General features: G+C 43.0%; 1 protein-coding gene across 2 annotated transcripts; it reads right to left on the reverse strand.

Moving 5' to 3' along the window:
• Nucleotides 1–1,507: 1,507 nt before the first annotated feature.
• On the reverse strand, nucleotides 1,508–24,837 carry zgc:65895 (uncharacterized protein LOC393546 homolog). Of its 2 annotated transcripts, none has more exons than XM_018693505.2 (3): nucleotides 21,948–24,837; nucleotides 5,092–5,143; nucleotides 1,508–3,438 (listed from the first exon to the last, which is right to left on the reverse strand). In XM_018693505.2, the coding sequence occupies exons 1-3, from the start codon at nucleotides 24,047–24,049 to the stop codon at nucleotides 3,169–3,171; spliced, it is 2,424 nt and encodes an 807-aa protein (XP_018549021.1). In that variant the 5' UTR covers nucleotides 24,050–24,837; the 3' UTR covers nucleotides 1,508–3,168. The 2 variants fall into 2 exon arrangements, with proteins under 2 accessions (XP_018549021.1, XP_018549022.1); XM_018693506.2 differs by lacking the exon at nucleotides 21,948–24,837 and adding an exon at nucleotides 5,493–5,836.
• Between the last annotated feature and the right edge of the window lie 327 nt (nucleotides 24,838–25,164).

Consider the following 25,164-nt stretch of genomic DNA (forward strand, 5'->3'; position numbering starts at 1 on the left):
AAGATTTGGCCTTGAAATTAAACGTCAGTCACTGAACTATTATCTTGCTTGAGCCTGAAGGTCCATTATTGACTTGGATGTGATCCATTTTTAGCACAAGGTCCAGTTTTCTGGAGACTTCCTAGAACTTTCTGCTACATCTCATGGCCTTCATACAGTAAGTGGATGGAGTTCAGTTACAATGGAGAGGACAACAGCTGTTTTATTGTATTAATTCCAATACAATAAAAATCTGTGTGGATACAAAGGTAGAGGCAGCATCTGAGTCCAGAGGCATTGTTTCAACTTTCATTTTAGAGGCTTCCATTGACTTTTATTGATTTTTATTTTTATTCTCCCCTCATTGATATAAACATGGTTTTATTGCATGGCTGCACTGACTAAACTGGCAGCTGAGTGTGTTATTATAATGTTTTGTCCTATTGTGTTATACAGGACAGTCAGATTTATCATACATCTTCATATATATATATATATATATATATATATATATATATATATATATAGCATATACTGTGGAATTTGTGTGCGTCGGGAGATTTAAAAAAGATTTACAGATAGTAATCCTATCAAAAACTGCAGATTAAAATGCACACACTGTATTTATGTGGGTAAAGGTGTAAAGGTGTAAAGGTATTTTTTTTACTAATCTGATCTTGTATGTATTTTTATTTTTCTCTTTTACAGCAGGTGTTATATAACTGCTCTTTATTATTTTTGCTATCGTTATTATTGCATTTTAGGACAACATAATAGGAATGAATTTTTCCTTGAACTCAGGTACCGCTGCTATATTACTGTGTCTGCTTAAATAAACATAATTATTATTCAAAAGCGGTCTAAAGCCCATTTACTCACAAAGATCACCACGTCGTCCTAATTAAAACATTTTAAGACGCTAAATGTATTTCATTGTCTTGAGCTCCGACCGTCGCCCCACATGACGTCGTCTTGTATGTCTGCGCGCTCCCGCTAACAGCATGCATGTCCACGTGAGGGGGTGGTGGGCGGAGCCACCATTGGATGGCTTTAGGGGGGCTCGGTCGTATATATCCAATGGGCGGACCACATATAGATAAAATATTTACATGGCGGCCCCCTCCCTCCTGCCTCCGCGCATATATAATGATGTCTGGTGAAGAAGCGGCCATTCATGGTTTTAACTGGGAAGTCTGGGTCAACTGGGAGGCACTGAGGGCTGTTTATCAGCTTGTAGAGAGTAAAGTGGAGTGAAAACCAGCCATATTTATGTTTATATAATGGAATTGGTTGGCTTACTTGTGGCCAACTTACATTTTTGCCTCGATTTAATGACTTCAATCCACATTTTTGGTGTTTCTAGGAGGAGAAAAGGCATAAATTTGCCGTATTTTTGCAACTGAAACTCAACTTTTACCTGCTTATTTCTAAAGAACGCACCCATTGTCTCTGAAGTAACATGTTCAGATCAAGTGGATCAGATTCAACCAGTCCGACGTGTGAGTGCAAAGAAAACCGAGCAGTCCAGTTTCTGCTTTTTTTTCGTTTTCACTTTTATTTGAGGTGCAACTGTCTAGTGCAATTATAACGTCACATTTGTGATGGGCTGAGGAACATGCACAAAACATTGACATACTTCTGCTGGGCATTTTCCTTTTTCTTTTCTTTTTTTTTAACCAAGTGTCTCATTATTGTGTTCAGCGCTCCAATTGCACTTATAAGCAACTCAAAACACTTGGCTGTACAAAAGACAAAAAAAGAAGAAAAACAAACACTGTCATTCGTTACCAAAAAAAAACAAAAAAACAACTACACACGTCCCCAAATGGTAAAACAGTCCAGATCATTTGAGCGAGTGAGTTTTAAGCGACGGCAGAGGAGAGTTCACATACAGTACGAGGCCGTGTGTCACTGCAGGAGAGACTGCATCTTAGTGTCGAGGTAAATAATCCTCTTCTGGTCCCACCCTGAGTAATGACATCACAGGTAGTTCAAAACCTGGCAAAACCATAGATATATATATATATACAAATATATGAATAAAACAACTAAAAAAAGCTTCTATATATGTATCTATGGTTAGAAACCAGGCACTTGGCAGAGTTTAATTGGAAATTTTTCATATGTACAAAGGTCACTACCTAGAAACAGTCATGTCCTATTAATTCACCTTTCCATTATTTATTTTTACAGACCACTAGGACATTTATTACATCAATAAGAGCGAGAACATAAACAGACGAAAACAAATCCTAAACCTTTCCCTGCCCTCCCTAGAAAACATTGATTCCCTGCATAAATGTTTAATGCTCCATCCAAGAAGAGGGAGGGTAAGGGTGGGGGCGGCGACGGTGAGAACCTGGAGAAGAACACAGAGTTCTCAAAGTGAACAATGAGACACAGCTAATATATATTTAATATTTTCTTATAAACGCGCCCCTCAAGCCAGGAAATCAAGATCTGTTTTTGTCTTCAGATGCCGTGAGGGTCGAGACCCAGAACAAAGCGTCCGCTGGATTATTTGACTCCCATTCCAGATGGGTTCTACGAATCTGAAAAGTTCGTCCACTGTCAAACATCGTGTGAAAAAAGTGCAAACGGAAAAATAGAAATGTAAAACAAGCAGATGAGTAAAAATTGGTGTGCAGATGGACAGCGCTGGGTTGAGGTGGGGCAGGGGGGGCAAGACGATGGCACACTTTCCACAAGTCACACTGTGAGGGGATTCGACGGCACTGACAAGAGCGTGCAGCGCGCTCCCCTGATTGGCCGAGCCCTACGTTAACTCCTCCCTGAACAATGGTGGCGACGGCCGCAAAGGGTCGACTGTCAGTTTCTGTCAGCTCTGTCCTTCTCTCCTCCTCCTCATCATCATCACCACGACGACAACGACCAGCACGACAATGACGATTGTCTGAAGCAGGTAGTAAAAGTCGGAGACGAAGCGGACACACACACGCACACCGGTGCAACTCCAAAGTCTTTCAGTTAAATAAAATGTGCAACAAAGGAAAGTTGTTTTTCGTCCTCTGGTTGAGTTGAAGCGTCCTTGAGACGGTGGCATAGTCGGTCTTGATGCTAGAGTCAGTTCACAGTATGGCCAGACTCCTTCCTCCTCCTCCTCATCTTCTTCCTTCCATCCCCCCTATCTCTCATCATCAGGGGGCTCTCCAGTGTGCAGGGTCTGTGTTACGCAGACGAGCCGGAGTTCTGTGTGGAGGGGAGGACTTGCGTCGATCCGGCGGGGACCGGGACCGGAGGCTGGGCGGTGCTGGTCGGGGAGCCGCCGGTCTGGACCTGCGCCTGGAACTGGGCCATCTGCTCGGGGCTGGCCAGGGTCTTGAGCAGGTTGTTCTCCTGCTCCAGCTGAGTGTTGCGCTCAATCAGCTCTTTGATCTGCTCCTTCAGCACCTCCACTTCCTCACGCACAGCGTACATCAGGTGGCTCTTAACCAGGTCCTGAGGACGGAGGGAGGGATGGAGAAGAGATAAAGAGCGAGAGATGGTTAGCTAAATAATTCAGCAGATTCCTTTTTCCATGTTTCCTCTGTGAGCCAAGGAAACATCTTGTTCAAACCACAGACTCAGACCAGCCTCCTTTTTACACAACATCAACACCAAAGACTCAAACATGCTTCTTTAATTTGTTCTTTTAAGTTAAATCCTACAACAACTGAACACTATAAATCAGCAAAGCAATTACTCATGAGATTTATCTGGAAATATTGTGACAGTTGATAGTTGTTTTGTCATTTTTCAAGTACAAATATGAAATATTTTGTGGTTTCAGTTTCTCCAGTGTGAAGATTTGCTGCTTTTCTCTCATTTATTTCACAGAAAATTTAACATTTTGGGGTTTTGGACTGTTGCTTGGACAAAAAAACTATTAATTGTTTCTGTCATTTTTCAAGCACAGATGCCAAAACATCTGCAGGTTCCAGCTTCACGAGTGTCAGATATTTGTCATATATTTTCTGTCATTTTGTAAACTAAAAAGTTATTCAGATGATAACTTTTGATTCACGTGCGTCTCTCAACTCATCTCTGTTAACGTGCTTTCCATTTTTTGGCTAATCCATGTTTATATTTACTCTGTTGGCTCCACAAGAGACTGCAAGTACAAAAATAACTACTCTTACTGGGGGAAAAACTGACTCAGGAACATGTCAAGGAAAATGTGTGACAGCAGAGTGCAAAGGCTAAATTAGCATCGTAAATCACTGTCTTGCACAGCACATGCCAGCTGTCACAGTGTCTGAGAGGGGGAAAAGAAGGTATGCACACACAACACAAATTCCCCAGAAAAAGGTGGATTTTTTTAAAAGAGCAGCAGCTTTGTGCACTCAGTGTGTTGTGCCAGCCTGCTGCTGAAGGGGGATTTAGGTTTAATAATCTGAGCATCCCCCTCCTCTGTGGACCCGCCCCTCCTTCCTCACTCCTCCTCCTCCTCCTCCTCCTCCCTGCCTGCCCCGGGAACAAAATGTTCCTGCACCGGGGTGGGAGGAGCCAATCACCGTCCGAGTTATTTATACCGAGCCAAGGGGAGGCTGCTGCTTGCCTAGCAACACGAGACGGGGGGGGGGAGAGGGAGAGGGAGAGGGATAGCGTGTGAACCTTTGCCTGGCCCACATCAAGTTGCCAACAAGCCGGAGGTCATCGGTCCAAATCATGACAGAGCAGGAAGCTCCTGTTGCCTCTAATTCATACACCAGCAGGTGCATATGTGCGGGAAAATGTGCGGTGTGTTTTTTCTTACGCATCTGCTGCTCAACCTCCAATAAAAATCCCGTCTAGAAAGCAGAAAAGCGCCATCATGCTTTTCATTCATTCGTTCATTCATTGCTCAAGAGCAGCTTTATGTCCTCTGCACATTAATCTGAGATTCCCTTTTAATAAAACATGATATTATCTAGGAAATGCAACCTAACAGGCTATTATAACCTAACAAAATAAAAGCAGAGGGGTTGATTAACAGCTGTATTGCTCTACACGGGTGACTGGGTTACATAACACCGGAGGCTGCAACATACATGTAAAGCATGAGACTGGCCTATTTACAAACACAGTGCGGGTAATAATATGACTTTCAGATGATTAGAAGCAGCAGCTTACCATTGCTTGTTCAATCTTGTTGTCAATGGCCACCACACTTGCACCCGAAGAGCTGGAAGACAAGAAGGAAAATATGGTGTAACATCAGCTGAATGCTGCAGCGATGAGTGTGTGTGTTTGATGGAAATGAAAATGTGTCTCCATCAAGGGCAAACTGACTGGCGTCTGCAGTCTGATGCTGATAAATGGAAAATAAAGAAAACAAAGCTTCTTATGAAGCTGTCATGAGGGGGGGAAATACAGGCTGTAATTCACATTTAATCACGATTAGTGTTTTCAACAAAGGGAAGCAAATGGAGGTCGGAAAAGGCAGGTTTTGACTCAGATGGAGAATCAATGAGACATCATTTTAATCTACAGCCCATCGCTTGTAACCAGCGTATATAGACTTCTGACATTACCTATTGTCAACCCTGACTGATGCACTCTCCTTCCCAAGCACCGAAGACAGAAACGATATCGAGAAATTCCTCAGTTGACAAACGCCGAGGTCCATCGCCACTGTGTAACACTGGGAATTCATGCTACCCCGTCCATTAAAACCCCTGCAGGCGATTCAGCGGCTGAACAAACTGGGCATCCAGCGGTATAAAAGTAGAAAAATAGCGCATTATTGAGGGTATGGACGTCGGGTCTGCGCTCCGGGCGACCGCAGCGCTCCCAGCCGGGACAGAGCACACACAAAGACTGAGGCGGTAAAGCTGCAGCTCCGCACACCGCGGCTCCCTCTCTGGATAATGCATGCGGGAAAACAGCGCCAGCAGCCGCGCGATTGGCCGAGAGGGGGAGCTCATTAGCATAATGCGTGCTGGAAACCGGCGCGGATTGGACGAGAGGTCGCCTCACTGTAATAATCTATTCAGCATCTCCTCTACCTGCTGCACAGTCCTCTATAAAAGCCCGCAGCCAACCAAAACACATCACGAAGTGAAAGAAACGGACTGCAACGACTTGGAAACGAACAATTTAACAAAGCAAACTTATCTTTAAACATCAGTTTGGTCTCAAAAAGCAATAACAAGTGCAGCTTTGTCGGAGTTTCTGCTCTAAATGAGAACTGCAGGTGATGGGAAAACTTATCAGCAATCATAAGCTGCAATGTGAAGCAATGTCTCCACCTATCGGTTATAAGTCATGTATTAAAATAAGTCTCACACACTCCCAACACCGACTTCACACAGGCTTCATGTAATACGAGTAAACATAATCAATTGGCCACGGGCTGACCCTGTGGTAAAAGTGGCTCAAAGCTGACCTCAGCACCGTCCAGCTGTCACTTGTGAAAGAAAATAAACAGCAGAGGAAGTCCAAGGAGCGTCAGCAGAAGAAAAGGGTCAGATGGCTGATCTCCTTTGTCCTCTTTACATCAGTTGAACACACTGTTCTGTACAGTGAAGCAGGACCACCCCTCTATTCTCTACTGACAAGTCGTTATGACAAATTATAAAGGAACTGCCTCAGCTTTTCTATTTCTGTGATGTGTCAACAGGAGAACCGATACAGATAACCAATCATCAATAGTTCTGATCATTTACGACTGTACTACTACATTTAAATAATTTATGACATAAAAACTGGTGGTTTCAGCCACTCAAATGTGAGGATATGCTGCTTCTTGTTCTTTATATCACTATAATTTGATTTCTTTTTAGACTTAAGTTGGATGTGATCAGCATTTTGTACTATTATCTGACATTTTATGGCCTGATCAATCGATCCTCGAGTCAAAAAAATGAACTGATAATGAAGCAAAATCTACTTTGGCACCTTGTTCAAATTAGCAAAACAATTACTGTTATCTCAAAGTTACTAAAATATTAATTATGTTAGTACTTACTGAAATAACACAATTATTTGCTCTAATTCTGTCCAGATTGTGCAACATTTAATCAAAATGTTATAATCCAATGCCAATTACTGGTAGATTAATAGATAATAAAAACAGTAGTTAGTTATTAAGACCTGTCAACCATTTGATTAGCTATTCCAGATTAACTAAGCACATTCAACCCCACTTAAAATACACAAAGGCGCAAACAACTCGAGCAGCTGATCAGATCAATAGTCCCCTAAAAGTACTCATCAGTTCAGGTACACTGATGTGATCTGACTGTGTGACTGATGCGGTCACAGTTGAAACCTACAGTTTGGACGAACAGCACACAAAGAAAAGGAAGTACATTTAGTGTAAACACCTGTGGTCAGGATAGTGAAAGTAAAAAAACTGAGAGGGTTATTACAGTCAGGGTGTGGTTTTCTTTTCATACTCCTGACCACACATGCTCATTTTAATTAGCCTTTAACTGTTGCTCATTCACAGCTTCCACTGACTTTGGACAAGGAGACACATGTGAGAGCTTCAACAATAGACTAAAGCTTTAAAAACAGTAATAGGGTGATCTCTGACTGCACGTCAGGAGCTCCTCTCAGACACCTGTCCTGCTTTAACCACCTTAGAGGCGTTATATCTGTCTGTGACTGGAACATTTAGCAACTGGTACCAAGTTCAGGAAATGGACAAGTGGGAGTTTGGAGATCAGAAACTTGTCTGAAGAGAAAACCCTGCTCATATGTCTGTCATTGACTTTGGCTCTGTGGTCACGGGAACACTGGCGGGAATGAGTGATTTTAGAGAACTGGAAAATAATGTTTGTAGCGACTTCTTCATTTCTGTAATTTCCAATGGAGCAGCATCACATGTACGCACTGCTGTAGAGGCCATAATCATGTGGGTTTATGGGAAAATATTAAATACAGAGGAGAAAAGGTACAAGTTGGTAAAACAGAAGCACAGACTGTGTATGTAGGTGTGAATTGTTTTACTGGGGTTGGGAGACTGAAGTCTATCAGTGGCCTGATCACTGAGCAAAGGGAAACAAATATGTGTTGATTGGATCAATTGAGGAACTGGAACATGATGCTTATCTGGCAGTTGAAATTGGAGAGAAAAATTAAACAGAGAGCAGGCACAATATCTATTCTCTGTTATCTGTGTTGACCTGGCTAGGACCACGTTAGAGTGAACGAACATGAGCCAACCATGCTTTCATACTCGCACAGTCAAGCGTAACAACATTCATGTGCAGAAGCAGGAACACTGTGTCCTCGAACACATCGATAGCCCTTCAGGGCATGTGAACACGCTGAGGTGATGTGCCTTGATGCCTTGTTGTCTTGCTGCAGGTAGAGGCGGGTATCGCATGCGTGTTAATTCAGATTTTGAAACTGCAGGTGTTAAGTTTCATGAAAATGTTTCTCAGCTGCAGGCCCTACTTGCAGTTTTCACACTTGCTGAAACATCAACCAGGCAACATTTAACCGACTGAACGTCACCACAACAATGACAACAATCAAGACAGATACATGAAAACAAAACCCCTTGGCGTCTGCCCTCGTTTACCCCCCCAGACTGCTGCAGAAGCCCCTGATAACATGACAACACTACAGTCGTTACCTCTTCAGATGCTTCTCCAGCTCCCAGAAGAGCAGCTTTAGGGCCATGGCGTCCCTGCCCTGCGCTCCTCCGGCCCCGGCCAGCCCCTTCTCTCTCATTGATGCTGTCAGGCTAAAAACACACACTCCAAACCAAGTGCTGGGCCGGCCCCCCCCTCTTGCACCCACCCTACCAAAAACACCCCAAAACGAGACACCACCACCACCGCCACCACCACCACCGCACCTCCTCCGTCCTCCTGACCTGCGCCCTTTGGCCCCGACCCCCTGTGCCCCTCAGCTGTGGGAGCTTCACATACGTAGGGGAGCCTGACCAACAATGGAGACCAGGATGGAACTGTGTGTAGGACGGGGATGGGAGTGGGAGTGTGTGTGTGTACAGCGGGGGCGCGCGTCTGTGTGTTAAGCCCTCCTGATTGCTGCCTTCCTAAGCCTGAATCGCATATACACTCTCAGACGATTGGGCGTACAGTGGTGATGTCACTGCATAAGGCGTCATGTCACCTCCCCTTCTGTTGTTATGTAAACTGTCAGCAGAGATTAGGGTGATCTGTCCAATAGGATGAGCTACTTTTGACCACACACCCCGTTAGCACACTCACAGCCGCCTGTTAGCCACTCCCTTTGGTCTGCAACTTCTTGCACCTTCTCATCATTTCTGTTTGTTTCCTGCAACATCCTCTCTGATGGTGATGGACACAGGAGCGGTACCCTACTCTACAACTCTACTGCTCCGTGTATCAGTTTATATACATGAGGATCGGGTGCATTTTTGCTTAAATTCCCTGAAAGAAAAAGCAAAATCCACCTCCTGCATTCCTCACATTTCCAAGAAGTTATCTTAGGAGGAATGTGTAAGTTGCACCAGGCATGCCTTTAGTCGTCCTGTCACTCCACATCAGTGGATGCACACTGGACACACACTCTCTCACAGTATGGGTCTTCGCTGGAGCACGCCTCACGTGTACCTCCATGTTGCTGCACCCACGCAGGCGCGCACACAGTCTACATTACAGTCTGAACAAAGACGATCAAAACAAGGCGGCTAAATAGACAATCAAAGAGCTGATGATGGGGGAAAAAGACCCAAAACACCACCACTGTATCTCAATGGTGAAAAAAGCACTCAAGTTGCTGAGTAGAGGAGCTGTAGAGAACAAAGAGGAGAAGACATCCTGGTTGAAGATGGCGTGCACTTGTGGGGGGAACACAAAATGGTGGCAAGGGGCGCGCTTAAGAGTTTGTTGGTGGGATACAGCTCAACGCATGCAGTGAAATTATTAACCTCATTAGGTTAAGGTCACATCTCCTATTCTTCTCTCAACTGTATGTGTCACTAATCCACGAAACAATCAGAAACAAGAGCAGTGAAGCGCTGATGTTGGACAGAACGGGAAATCGAGAAAACCGTCATTTCTGAGACTAAAGGTTTTAATTTAGTCAGTTCATGATTTGAGGGAAGGAGCATTACTGGCAGTTCCAACAGTTTTTTTCTTAAGTTTATGTGACTAAATGCTTCTCATTTGAAAACACAACTCATATACAACAACTGTATATCTGTACATTGTGTACTTTGCAGGTCTGGGGTCAGTGTACGCATGCTCATTTAGAACAAAAGGCTCGACACTGGTCTGAGAAAAGTGTTCGCTGATGTGGAGACAGTTAACTTGCAGCCAATCGCTGATGGCGGAGCCGACTCGGCTCAGCCAATGGAGAGAGGCCTTGACGTCATGGCATCACAGATAGCCCAGATGGGATGCTCTCACTCATTATGTATTCTCGTCCATCCAAAGCTTGTGTGTGTGGCATGTACAAAGGGCTGACCCATATATTACCTAACCCCTGGGCTACAGCTTAATGTATACTTACTATACTTTGAACAACTCAGAGAAATATACTGACAAATATGCTTAAATTAAAAATATTGATGATGTTATAACTGTGACCAAGACAGCAAGAGTTTGTCACTTTAAAGCCAAATTAAAATCTTATTGGCCGGGCCAGCTTATTGACGTTCCATTAAGCTATTAAACTTTAATAGTTACGTAATGAGATTCTTGGATAAAACAATTAACAGGTGGAGCTCAATTTAACTCTCCCTTAAGCCTTTAACAACAGAGTCATCAACATGGCGTCCAGCAACTTCACCCATCACAAAACACCCTATTAATTCATTAATTCATTAATTCATTTATTCATACAACTTCATCCTCTATCTTCTTAAAAACGGTCACTGAACGTATCTGAGCAGGAAAGTGGCGGTGGTGAACATCTTTGCCACACCCTGTGGAGCTTACATAAGGGTGGATGTGTAGCCACAGTGTGGCAGCAGAAGATGTGGATGTGGAGGGTGGGGAAATGAACAGATGGAGCTTACACTGCCTGCGTGGTTAAAAATATAAAGTTTCAGTGCAAAACAAGGCGAGAACTATATTTGAGGAAAGTGACACCTATGTTTAAATCCAAATCCTGGTAGTTTTAAGCACTTAGCTTAGGAACTACATTAAAGAAATTTCTGTATACTATAGATGCTGCACAGTAAAACCTCAGGCAATACTGTGTTTAATCTTGTGAAAGTGGATCAGCAAAATCAAAGAGATGTAATTATATTTCACTGTTATGTATTGTATCTTAAGTATAAGACTGCATTTTCATACTATAGAAACTTTTTAAGCAGCCATCAAGAAAGGGTAAGAACTGAAATAAAACAATACCAAAACAAGCAGAGGAGAAGAGATTTTAAACCTCTGGTGGCTTGATGTTCCAGAAAAGTGAAAAATCAATAGTACTAACAGCAACCTAAATGCCTTCTAGTGTATTTGCTGTACAGTTATGGTCTCCATCCCTCCTCCTCCTGGCCTTTTCCCTCCCTTTATCCACGTTTTCTCTCACAAAAGCATCCAGCTGAGTGTAAGTAACGTTTCCGCCTCATTTTATTGTGCGGTTTGAGCGAAAGCAGAGCCAGGCTCGCTGAGGCTGCGAGTGTGTGGTCCTGAAAAAGATCCAACACTGCTACAACTGTAACTTGTACGAAAATATAAAAGGGCTTGATAAAACAGGACATTACCAAGCAATTAGGTGATGTGACTGGAAACAGCACTCATTAAAAGTCATCTCCACAGACACCACAACACAACTGGAAACTATCAGCTCTTTTCAAGACACAACAGCAGAAACTTTAATATTGTGCTCACTTCACATCTCTGTACAAAAAATGTTTCTCTGCTTCCGTTCATTTCTATCTCTCCTCGCATCCCTCCATTTTTTCCATTGGTTTGTATGCTGTCTGCAAGCAGCTGGGTGACGTGAGCTTGTGTGTGTCTGTGCGCATCCCAGTTGTGTGTCCTTGTATCCACCGGTGTGTGTGATTGTGCATGCAAGGCTATGTATGCAGACTGGCAGAATCCGGTTTGGGAGGCTTTTAGTGCTGGCATTTACACAGCAGAGAACCGAGGCCGACAGCAAGATCGTCCCTGCTGCACACACACAAACAGAGATTCACTTAGGCAAAGGAAGCGTCGGTTTTACAAATTTAGAGAGAGAGAAAAAAAGAGGAGCACCGGAAAGATTCTATGAACAAGATTTGTTGAATTACATAATTGAGTGTGGACCTGCAACATGCAATTATTCTTCCTTTTTCAAGATATAATTCCTCAGTGGGTGAAGTGTACCAAGGTAGCAATCGAAAAAAGCCTTCTGCTTGTTTGTAACTGGAGATAATCTCCCTTGATCTTTGCCCAAACACAGACAAAACAAAGAGCAGGAACGCCCCAAGACTCCCAACAGCTCTCATGGCATCGCTGCGCTTCAGGGCAGTGGTTCTTTGGAGCGTAAGTGAATCAGTCTCTGCCGTGCACGCAATGCCTTACATAACCATCCTCTCTACCACATGGGCCATGAAAAAGAGAGGGAAGGAGACTCCAACTGACATCTCTACCAGCTTAGTGTCAGTGCAGACGCACCTTGTTCCTCTGACTGATGAGGTATTAACTTTCAGCACCCTCACACATTCCCACCATACACTATGAGGGGTAGATACTTTTCTAACAGAGATAATGTTAACAGGGAGAGTTTCAGCTTCTGCATTTAGCAAGGAATGTGCCATACATTCAAACATCAAAAAGATGATATAAATAGAAACCAAAATAGTCCAGAAATTATCAGGGCTCCAACTAGGAACTGTCAGTATCGGTTAATGTGCTTATTTTGTTTGAGCAACACTCACAGTTTACTATCAGAGAAAGCGAAGAAAAGCAGCATATCTTTGCAACTGAGAATCTAGATTTGTGACTTAAGCAAAAAATCAATTACTGAAATAGCTGCCAATTAATTTTTGCTGATGATAATTTCCTTTTTGTTTCTGTTCTGGCATGTATTCACCCACAAACACACAAAATAAAGGACCATGAGAAGACAGCATGCTTCAGTTTTGAATGTGGCACAAATAGTAGAGATTTGAGGATTACACAGAATCTGGCTAAAATCAATACAGATATCTCATCTCCTCCTGCTTCCATGTCTGACTGGATCACCCACAAACTGGCACAAAGTATCTTGATATATATATATTTGTAGTTCACACAAAATCAGGCGGAACAGCCTTCTACTCTCACACTAATCTGTGCCGTAAAATAAACATTATACAATCAAATATTACACAACCTTGCGACACACTGACAACACAAAACGTCACAGGAAGTTCTGCTACCGACCCCGCAGTCACATGGATCTGCACAGTGTTTCTGTTTAAGGTTGGAGGGCTCACTCTCCATGTAAACACAGTCTGAGAAATGACTGTCAGTGCTTTTACAGCGAGGATCTTCTCAGCAGCGGTTGAGAAACTTTGCTCGAGGCTCTCTGCAGCATGCAGGCTCCGTGTGGTGATCTCAATGTGTTTTAACAGTTGGAAGGGTCAAGACTCTGACACTAAACAATCAGAGCTGGCTTTACACAGAATTCTTATCACTTCTCTTTACGAGAAGAACTATTGGGGAGAACAAATATTTTTCTATTACGGGTAGTAGAGTAGTCATGTTATTGTGTGTGAGTCTGAAGTTTTCCTTCAGAAGTTAAGCAGACCCAAGAAAGTTACCAGCAAAGATAACTGATAAATATTTTGGACAGCTGGTTTATGATTAAAACTTAAACAAGAGGTGGATACATCAAGAGAAAGAAATTTAATCTGCAACTTTCAGTCTTAAACTGAAATGATTTGTTGAGAAAATTATCAGTAAACTGTTTTTCTATGTTCAACAAGCTCTGCATCTGCTGTATCTTAAGTGTCCTTGAGGAAGACACAACCCCTGCCTGCTACAGTGTCCTACTGCTGAACCAGACCTGTGACCTCGCTTTGGAGAAAGGAAAATAAAAAGACATTCAACAAAGCATCATGTTACATTAATTTCCATCTAAGCTCTTGGGGCCAAGCCTTATACACATCTAGGGACCACTGACACAAAGACTACTTTGATATTTTCTTTCAACAGGCCACAAAACATATGTGCCAAGTTACACCAGTAACTATCTCTTACCCGTTCAATCTTTTATTATCATTTATCATCATTTATCATTTTGTGACAAAAACTACACAGACCATTGTTATACTTGAGAAACACTGAAAACCAATTGTTGTTTTTTAGTCTCTTATGACATTGCATTCATTGCAAGACTTTAAATAGGAGAAATTCTTGTATTAAATTAAATAAAAGTATAATTTAAGGCTTTTTAAGACCTTTTTAATATCACATACATTCACAGTTCTGCTGATCAAATAAGGTAATATTGTGATACTAGCTAGATTTATTATTACAACTGTTATGATATTTTTGTATATGTTATTCTAATTTTTCAGTACTCCCCAAGAGTATTTATAATAATTTAAAAGTATATAATTAATTACATCAATGTGACCTAGACCCAGATAAGTTGTAGAAAAGGGATGGATTTTTTTAACCAGCTAAAAATTCAATTAATTTAAGTTCATTAAAATGCCCCTCTAAGGAAACTAAATTTAGATTCCATTCAGGACTTGCAGATACCCTGAACATTTCAAAGCACAAAATGGTGCTGGCAAAAACAAAATATGCTACTTGGAGAGAGGCAGTGGAATCAGTGAGTACTTTCAGGCTTCCTACCCAAGCATTATGTCGACCATTTGAAATTATACTGAGAGTAAGTCATACATACAGTATAGTGATTTAATACAGTCAGAGAGTTCTTACACCTGCTTCTTAAAGCTGATCAGGTGTTATTCTCTTCTAGCTGTTAGCTCAGCTGAGGTTTTGGTGCTGAAGGTTCAATTATAGGATCTGAAATATCATCACATTTCTTTCCTGTTGTTAAGTGTAAGTGCAAGCAGAAAAGGGGACTGTGAGAAAAGCCAGTGTGTGAAATTATGTCAACGGGTAATGACAGAGACAAAGAAAATAACAGTTCATGTGTCAGAGGAATGATCGTGGCACAACCAGTTAAAACCAGAAACGCAGCCTCTCCTCTTCTTTGCTCATAATTTTTCCCTCAGTGTAAAAGCCTGAAGGGAAGAAGCAGTTTGTCATTAAATACCTCTCTCCTGTTAACACCTACCATTTCACACACATGCACACACCATAAACCACCCTGATGGAGAAACTCATAAACACGCTCCCAAGGATGGAAAGCATACAGCTGTGCATAGACATATATATATCCTCTCTGGGCTGTGACTTTCTTCAAGAATCTGCAGCTCTGCATGAAGGCACAAGGCGAGCAAACGTGACATCCGTCTACTTGGCTTTGAACCCACCCCTGTCCCCCAAAACCCCCACCCTTGCTGTCTAAAACTGGATCTGTCAGAGCCAGAGCCAAATGATGTTCTGATCTGGCTGCATTAAGATTCCCACCCACTTTAGGAGACGCAGCAAAGCCTGAAAACACTGCCCATCCAGTGTTAACTAAGATTCAAACATTATACTGTCTGAGCAGAAACATGCACATATGATGCATGCATAAATAATAAAGTCAGACCACTGAGATGTCAAATAAAGACAAACTGTTTGTGCTTGCAATGATGTAGGGCTCCAACTACTTTAATCATCTGTCAATCTCGGTTAGAATAATTTGGTCTAAAAATGTTGAGGGTTTTTTTTTTGCCTTATAAAAACTTTTAACAATCAATGAATCATCAAAATAGCAGCTGATTAATTTTCTGTCCACCCCCTAACTAATTAATCAAATATTTGTTTCAGCTATGCAATGATACTGTTGCTACAACCACACCAAAAAGTGATTTGGTAGAAACAGCTTCTCAATTTGAGGCTTTCCTCGGTTATAAATGACACTAAAGTGAATATCTTTGGGATTCTGACTGCTGGTTGTGTAAAACAAGGCATTTCCATACATCACCTTGGGCAGAATGATATTTAAAATCTACACTTAATAGCCAAAATTAATTGAGCAATAAAATAATCTGCAGAATAACTGGTAATTATGGGAATTAGAGAGCCATAGATCAAAACTTTCCACACAATGGCTGTATAATATTTTATATATTTGGAATGAGACAGTGATCATCTCTCTTGTATCAATGTCATGACTGCCTAAGATTTTTTTTTTCTTCTGATGTTTGACAGCACAGTTTCTGCAAACAAAATCTTTTGCAATAGGATAAATAAAGGGGCATCTGTTTAATAATCTGATTCATTTATTAGTCATTCAGACAGGCTGATATAAAGTTGTCCATGGGAAGAGTGAATCAGTTCATCCCTAAAATAAGCACACCTACTGTGTTACAAACCCTGCCAAAGGGTATATCATATCCATCACTGTACCACTGGGGCCCTCTGCAGCCAGTAACCACACTGATCAGACATTACACTCCCTCCGCTGACACTAAGCACAAAGTGTTTTTACACAGACAAGATTTCAAACCATTCAAATGTTCGTGATTCATTCATTGCGTGCAGGAAGGACGTTTCCACTTAGCTGCAAGGCACAATTTAGGTCAGAGATTCTCAAAGCACGTTAAGATTATATAAACAACTGTTGACCGGGGATGGGGGAGGATTTCTGAACCAATACTGCCACCTGGTGGGGAAACAGCAGTCCAACAAGACAGAGTAGGATGACAGTGAAGTTAATGTCTCTAAAGCAGTAAAGCATGATTTCATGCCACATCTCATTGACAGACAAATGACTTAACAACCCTCAGGTGTGATTAACTGTCAGAGAGGAGGTGTGACCCGGGAAATTAAACAAATTAGTGAAACAGAAATAATGATGCCATAAAACAAAAACCTACTGTATGGGCTTACACCAGTTTACCATTTAAATACTGCAGTTTAAATGGCGTGCACAGGCAGGCAGAACCTCATATCCTGCACACATGACATGCTAAATGGAAACTGACTGTCTGCTCTGGCAGTGCACTGGAGGTGGAGAGTTCCCATATAAGCACATCTGCTGCTGGCCTAAGAGGTGAAGAGTATCACGCTGCTGTCAGATAAAACAAAACACCAGCAGACCTGCCTGCAGAGTATCTTTCTCCAAAAGTATCTTCGGGATCTCAATCAGAATTTTAAATTAAGTTTTGTACGTTTATTTGGTCAAATCAAAATGAGTTTTTAACAGACTGGAGCAGAGGTGTGTCCAAAACATTTTCAGGGTTTTTTAAACATTATTTTAAGAATTTTCCTTAGTGAAAAATGTGGGCTTCGTACAAGAAGATGCCGACAGAAAACTGAGTGTGTTTATGATCAGAAAGAATACATAAACGTGTACAGTAAGTATCAGAGTTAGCATGAAGGAAGGCATTAAACTTTTATATTTTAAGCCAATCAAATATGCTAATGAAGAAACTGACACAAAGAAATAAGACAGTTTAAATTTGTACTGGGTATTAACCCATAATCTGTACTTGAACGTGCCTGGATTACAAGGTCAAACAAGAGTTTGATTCAAAACCTTTCAGATCTCATGTGAAACAATGTGAAGTGAATTCTTTACAGCTTAATGTCTTAGGAGCAAAAGGAAACACAGCTCATGGAGGATTAAGTTTTAAATTTAAGCTGATGTGTAAATTGATTCTGGTCTTTGATATGTTTAATAATTTCACTGTGTATAAACCATGTAGTGGTTTTAAATGTGTATACGTATGTTGTATCATAATGAAGTCAAAAAATAAACAGCTAATCAGTGGTTGGGGACCATATTTAGCTGTTCCTGGGAACCCTGGTGATCCTCAGACCCCGGCACTTAAAGAATCAAGGATTTATGTCCTAACAGCAACTTTCCCTTTAACGTTAACTCCCAGCATTGGTCCATATTTGGTCTTAGCCATCGGGGACTCCCTCTACCTCGTAAAAGCTCTTTGTGGTGAGTCTATAAAAAACAGGATTGTCAGCATCAACAAACATAAATCATGAGTCAAAGCCGGTATATTTAACAGTGCTTGACACGCAGCTTATATATAAAATCAACAGAGACTTAAGCGCTACATAAAAGCAGACCTGCTTTCAGTCTCATACTGACATTAAACAACACTACAAAGTGTTCAACAAGGTCAAGTCATTGATCTTACTCGCTAAAATTCATGACAAAGATTTAGAAAGATGACAGATATTATTCAAAGCACCTAAAGATAATAGGTAAAGTAAGGAACCAAACAGTTTGTACGTGCTGCAATGACCAACTCTTATCTCGTTACCTCAGCTGCTGCTGGAACATGTTTACTTTAAAACTGCAGCTGAATGTGAAACAGAAATGGTATGTGCAAGTTTTATGGTCAAATAATCACTAGATTGCACCTCTAACTTTTACAGCTTCAAAGGATGAGGTCATACAGATTTATTGCCCTATAAAATGCACTAAATGTACTATGACACTTCATATGTGTTTGACATTTGCTTGGCTATGAAATGGATATTACCACTGCATGGTGTTTTTCAACAAATGAGCATGATTCACATGCTTTTAATAAACCAAACACCAGAGAAAAAGAGGTGTTTTTAGATTAATTATTCCAAAATAATGTTCTGAGCCAGAGTTTTCAATGTACTCATGCACACATACTGTACGTATTTGTAAGGTGTAATTTTGGTTTAGGCTCATTGCCAACATCACGCGGTACTGGAAGAAAGACACTGACTGTACTCAAATCAGCATAAGCGCTGTAGTCTCTCCGGTGCTGCTTTGAGACAATATTACACTTTATTTCTGAGGCAAACCAACTCGCAGAGGCAGGCTTTTTGCTTATATGGTGGAATGGTTTTATAGCTAATAAAAATAAATTTAAAGGGGGGCGTTTTATGCAGTGCATGCCTTGCTTTATCTTGTTTCTAGGGCTACAAACAGCAGCAAGCAATGGCACCTGAATCCTTTGCAACCTGTGCGCAGTCATATTTCTCTGCAAGTTGTTGGTGCTTGAAACAGAGAAGTGTGTGCGTTTGAATGTCACAAGTGTTTTCCTTCTACTGTGAACCGACGCGATCCAAACGTCAAATTATACCAGCAGCAGCCTGCAGGCTGAAATTCCACCCAAGGAGGCACGAGGACCTGATGAAAGCACTGATTAATACCACCGTCCTAAAAGCACTCTCACTGACACATACAGAAACTGACAGCGAGCAGGTGAAAAGAAACAAGCAGAATCCTGCGAAGCACAGACACACCCTCACATCAGCCTTTACAACCTGGTAGCAGTCATGCACACAACTGTGCTCGACTGAGCGTTTTCATAGTCGTGGCAGCTGCAACATGAAGCATTTAAAGAGCCGAACAGGACTCTAGCAACAGGTGGTCACTACTGAATATGACTGTGTGTGTGTTTAATCATCCTGGACGACTTGTTATTGTTCCAGTAGCCACCAGATGAATAAAAAGAACAATATATCATAGTCATTCTGAGCCTAGTCATTGTCTTCCAGTCAGAGTTGCACCCACTAAGTCGGTCTTTTAAGACTGACCCACATTAAAGCTGCAACTTTAAGTCGATTAAACGGACAGAGAATGAGTCAGCAACTACTCTGATAATTGATTAATCATTCAAATAAAATATTTTTATAACAAACACCCCTCAGTTTCTCTTGTGTTTCTGTTCTGTTTTAACTGTAAACTGAATATTTTTGGTTGTGTAAGGTTGGTCAGGCAAAATAACATTTTCAAGATGATTTAACAAATACATAAATAAAAAATGATCATTAGATGCAGCCCCAACCAAAATACTGTGCTGTAAACAAAACAGTTGGCTTCAATGCAAAACAATTCCAAGTGTGTGTTGATGAATCATTCTTGTCTCAACAGTAGAAGGAAAAAAACACCAATCCTTCTGCAGTGGTCATCTTTACTGTGGGCAAACTGTAACTATTAATACAGATGTTGTTACTGGACAGCTTAACTAAGAGTACTGACTCTGTTTATCTGTTTATACACACTGTGCTCATTCCACTCAGCTCTTGCTCACTCTCATTAGTAAATACGGGTGCAAATGCCTGACGGTTAGGAGAGAAAACTGTAGACTTCACCCTTTCATGTGACTGGGCACTATTAGCTTAAAGGAAACACTGCATGTATGCAGGGAAAGGAGAGGGATATTTTAAGAGTGGAAAGAGAAGACCAGAATAGTGTCTAACAGAAAAGGGTAGAGGAGAAGAGTTCGGACAACTGACATGATGCACTGAGGCCTGCAGGGGAGAGAGGGAGAGAGAGAGAGGGTGACAAAAGGAGATAAACAGAGAATATGAAACAGAAAGAAAGCAGTGACAGTAACAGGAACACAAAGCCAGATCGCAGCTTGACATGACCATGACTGTAAACAAAGCAGACACGCACACACACACACATCAGACTGTCTGCGGCTGCAGGACAGTGGCCGATTCACGGCAAGAAGACAGGCCGACAAACGAACACATAGACCGAAACATGCAGATGCTGTGTAAAACACGAACACACATTCATAATGGGGTGCCACCAATTGCTGACAAAAGCCTCCACACAGAATATAGCCCAGCTCTGTCTGCAGCTGAGTATGACTAAGACTACGTCAACACTGACCCAGCAGTTATTGCACCCTCTGTTTCTCCGTTCCTAGAGCTCAGACACAATCTGAACAGCTGCAAATACATAAATGTTTCGCTTTAGCTCACCGACGACCTGCTGTGCTGATAATTGAATTAGAAGTATGTTTACTTTTTTGCTCTACAACTACTCAACTACTCTTTTTCTCCATTTCATTCTGATGTACAGCATATATTTGTATATTATTAGTGAGAAAACTTGTTAGACAGTTTGCACTTCTTGCCGACAGCTAAATAAAGCCACAATAAACAAGAATATGTTTTGTATTTTAGTTATGGGTTCTTGGGTGAGGCTAACCATACTCAGTGGAACTATTGTTGTACTCACAACATGAATCTCCTGCTTAACCAGAACACAGGACAGCACTGTGGTAATACTAGATTGCTGCCACAACAGTGCTCCATTTCTCTGCAGCCAGAGTTTATCAGATTTATGCAACACAACTCCTGATCAGGCCCTGTCTCTACAACACAGACTTCATCTTCAAATGGAGCATGGGGAGTTTTTTTCCGGGGCATCGACTCTATTTAGACCAGGCTTCGGTTTTTAGAAACCACCTGCAACTGCAACAACCACTTTTAAGCAGCAAAACTAACAGGGACATAGGATTGAGTTATTGCACGCATAAAAAAACTATTCTGCAGTCCCCTCAGGGTGGTACAAATCAACAGATCTTGTGTCTAATAAAAGACTGAACCTAAGGGGAGAAGGGGAAAGGGAGGAGCAAAGATTGAACGCAAAAGGAGGGATCGCGTGAGGCAGTACAACAGGGAAAAATACAGCCTTACTGACACAAAGAGTCCTGAGCTAATGGAGGTGGATGTGTGATGGTAGGGGGTCGACCAGGGCAGTGCATCTGCTGAGTCACCAGCTCCCTCAGTGACTCAGCAGCTCCACTGCTTCTATTCTAGCCTCTGATATTTTTGCAACAGTAGTGTCCAGTGAGCTGTTTTAATCCCGCTGTCATCTGAAGGCTGACAGAGTGATCTCAGGTGACGTAAGATAGAGCAAATGTGACATTGGACTTACAGATCGGAATGAGAGAAAACCAGGTGCAGGATGCTCTTACATACAGAGCTATGGTCACAGAGGTTAAAAAGCCAACCTTTGTAAATCGTGCTTGACTGTTTCAGTGATGTGATGGGGGCAAACATAAATCTATTTCACTGCCTTTTCTCCCTTCAAAAACAACATCTGTTTCAATATTACTGCAAAAGTCAAAAGAAATTAACTGTGTTGCAGCCTGAACCACAGTGAAGCAACAACAATAACTTCCACTTCTCGTTTGCTTAAGAACCTGTATCTGAAAAACAGAGTTTATATTAGAATACACAGCACTGGTTGTCTGTCCTCACCTGTCCTCCTCTCCTTCTGCATGCTGAGTCCTGAGGCCTGCAGCAGCAGCAGCCATGAAAGCACTGGCTTCAGCTGACATTCCCATGTGGGCCAGTGTTCCAACAGCACTGCTGGCCTCCACAGCCCCCTCTACACCTGCTGCCACCGCAAACCTGGGCAGACCCAGCAAGCCTTGGTGCTGGAGCAGAAGCTTCTGGGCGTCCTCTAGCTGGGAAGTTTTTATGGAGCTCCCTCCTCCGGGGACCTGGGTGAGGGTCGCGCCTGGGGTGAGGAGGGGCTGGAGGTCAGCTTGCAATGCAGTCAGAGGCATGTAGGGGGTCCCATGGGTGGGCACCGCTGGGACTGTGGCAGTAGAAGGAGGCTGGATTTGTGTCTGCGGGTGAGGCTGGGGTTGAGATGGGAGGGTCTGTGGCTGTCCTGCAACAAAAGTCGCTGACGCAGGCGGGGCTACCTGACCTTGATGGGGCAGCTGCTGAGTAATGCTGACTGACGGCTGTGCCGTGACCCCTGGCACTGGTGTTATGGAGATTCCTGTTGTGACATGCGGCAGCGGAGGCTGGACCTGGTTCTGGAAGGGAGCAGTGGGCTGGATGAAGTCTGGCTGACGGACACTTCCCTGGGTCATGACCCCTGCATGCAACGGAGGTGCAGGGTAACCTGCCTGGGCTTGAACCTGGTGGGGATCCACAGCATAGGGCAACTGCTGGGGTACTACAGGTGGAGGTTGACTTACACCAGCCTGTGGTGTAACCTGTGGCGTTGCTGTAGGTAGAGCGACAGGGGCCACTGGTTTTGGTATGTGACCCCCACCAACAACCTCCTGGGGTGAAACGTACGTTAGAGGAGTGGCCTGGGCCAGTGCCTGTGGTGGGCTCTGCATGGCTTGTGGACTAGTGAAGTCCTGGCTCGGCGGCTGGTAGGGCTGCAGTGTGTGAGGTGGCTGTACAGCAGGTACACCTGGACTAATCCCAACATTACCTGCTTCAGTCTCTGCAGCCAACTCTGCACCTTTTGGTGCCTCAGACGTAGCTGGCTGGGGAATCTCCTTTTCATAATACTCTGTACATGTCCATCTTCCTTTGCGGAAGGGCTCAGAGTTAGTGTCTAGCTTGACCACCCTAAAACGAGAGCCAGTAGCTGTCTGGGTTTGGGTGTGCTGGGTCTGAGTGCTGGGGGCGGCAGCAGACGGGCCTGTTCCTCCTCCAACAGAAGCTACTTGCCCACTCACACTAGTGTTATCAAAACCTGCAGGCCCAGAAGGAGGAACTGCAGCAACAGCAATGGCAGACACATTTGAAATGTTCACACTGCCCTGTAGATGTGGATCAGTAGCTGTCCCTCCAACAACAGGGGCTAATGGTTGGATGGCTCCACCTGCAGATTTAGTTTTATCCAGCACAGGTGGCCTCTGGGACTGGCTGGGCCCGGCCTTGGAAGCCATAGCCGGGCTGGAGCTCGCCAAGGGAGCAATGGGAAGAGCTGATAATGGGGGTTCACCTCCTCCCAGGCTATCAGAGTGATGATGGTGGGACTGGCTGTGTTGCTGAGGATAATAATGATGATGCATGGTCCCGTTTACCATAGAGGTTTGCTGCTGAGACCCCTGTGGGATGGAATGAGGGTGAAGAGGCTCGTTGGGTGACACAAGCCCTGGTGTGTCGACCCCATGGAGACTGTTCAATGTCTCATCGGAGGAGCTCCTCTCCGGCACACCTGTATCTGTGGCCCTGGACACGGACACATCCAGCATATCAGAGGAGGAGAGGTCTTCAGTGTGTGACTCATCCATATCATCATAGCTCTCAGTGTCATCTGCTAAACTGTTGTTGCCGCTCACGTTGATCTGAGCTGAAGTGACACTTGTAATTTGGAAGCCACTCTTCTTCTTCACCTGAGCACCAGCCACTTGGGACTGGGGCTGGTGGTGGAGTCCGGGAGAGGAGGATCCAGCCTGGATCGTTGAATTGTCGTCAACCGTGTTGACTCCACTGCCACCGACTGCGGAGGAGGCAGACGCACCGCTGCTGCCCCTCCTGTAGTGGAAAGTCGTTTTCCTGCTCCCGGTCCCAGGCGGATCTCCGGAAAAGTCCTGGTGGTGCATCTTCACCGTCAAGGAGTTACTGAAGGCCAAGAAGTGGCTGACGGCTGGTTTGCGCTACCTACTAGCTAACACAGATGCTAGCTAGCTGGGTCAGCTGCAGTACCGCGATACTAACGAGCCATAAGTGTCAGATGATTTATGTCCTTTAAAAATTAAGCTATGTGACCAAATGTGTAGTTAGGCAAAATGCTAGCTTATAAGCAGTGTCCCCTTCTTAACTCAAATATTAGTCCAACTTCAGACAGAAAAAACACTGTATTCAGTGAAACAAATAAAATAAACAAAGAATGCGAAATTCGGCTAGCCGTTGGTTAGCTTAAAGCTCTGTTGGGTCGCCTGTAGCGATTAGCCACGGTCCTCTAGAACTGGATGTACATTTTCATTACTGGTTATGATTATTTTGCGGATATTAGTGTTCACAATTAAGCACACAGAAATAAGTGAAGCTTTGACTAGTTTAGATGTACTCAGGTGGTCTTCAAAGTGAATGTAGAAGCTTCCTAGCTGGCCGGTGAATGTCGCAGAAAAGCAGTCGTCGCATCCATTCCTCTCCCGGACGTCGAGTCTCCTTTTTCCCGTAACAAAAATGGGCCTGGCGATGAATAAACTTCCTCTGTTGTCAATAGGCAATGATGTCTGAATAATATCCGTCTTTGTAGTGGTAAAAAGTGCTGGCTAAGTCCATCTCGGGGTGTCTTACAGAGTCCGTGTTTGCTGTATCATTGCCGGTGAGCAGCAGCAGCTAACGGGCTGTCAGTCTCAGAGGAGGGAGGAGGAATGCAAACACAGTGACTGCGCATGCGCATCTCTACCTATTTTTTTTCACTTGACGTAACGTTCAGGGTCAAATATTAAATCGGATTTTTTATAATCAAAATATTAATAAGTGGCAGGTTTCTCACGTGGATCAATTTGTTTAGATCTTAATCACTCTTTCTCAAGAGAACATTTTATTCTGACAAATATAATACAAAATTAAGCTTTTTCCAAAAATGCTTATCACTTGAACCAAATGACCATGATCAGACTGTCCGTTTAACAATATTTACTAAGCAATTGAAGGCAGCATGAGGTTCTGAGTTGTGTTTATTTTTTTCTCCTTGGACCCCACTGTT

This window comes from Lates calcarifer, linkage group LG7_2, assembly GCF_001640805.2.
Source record: "Lates calcarifer isolate ASB-BC8 linkage group LG7_2, TLL_Latcal_v3, whole genome shotgun sequence".
In the NCBI taxonomy this organism is placed as follows: domain Eukaryota; kingdom Metazoa; phylum Chordata; class Actinopteri; family Centropomidae; genus Lates; species Lates calcarifer.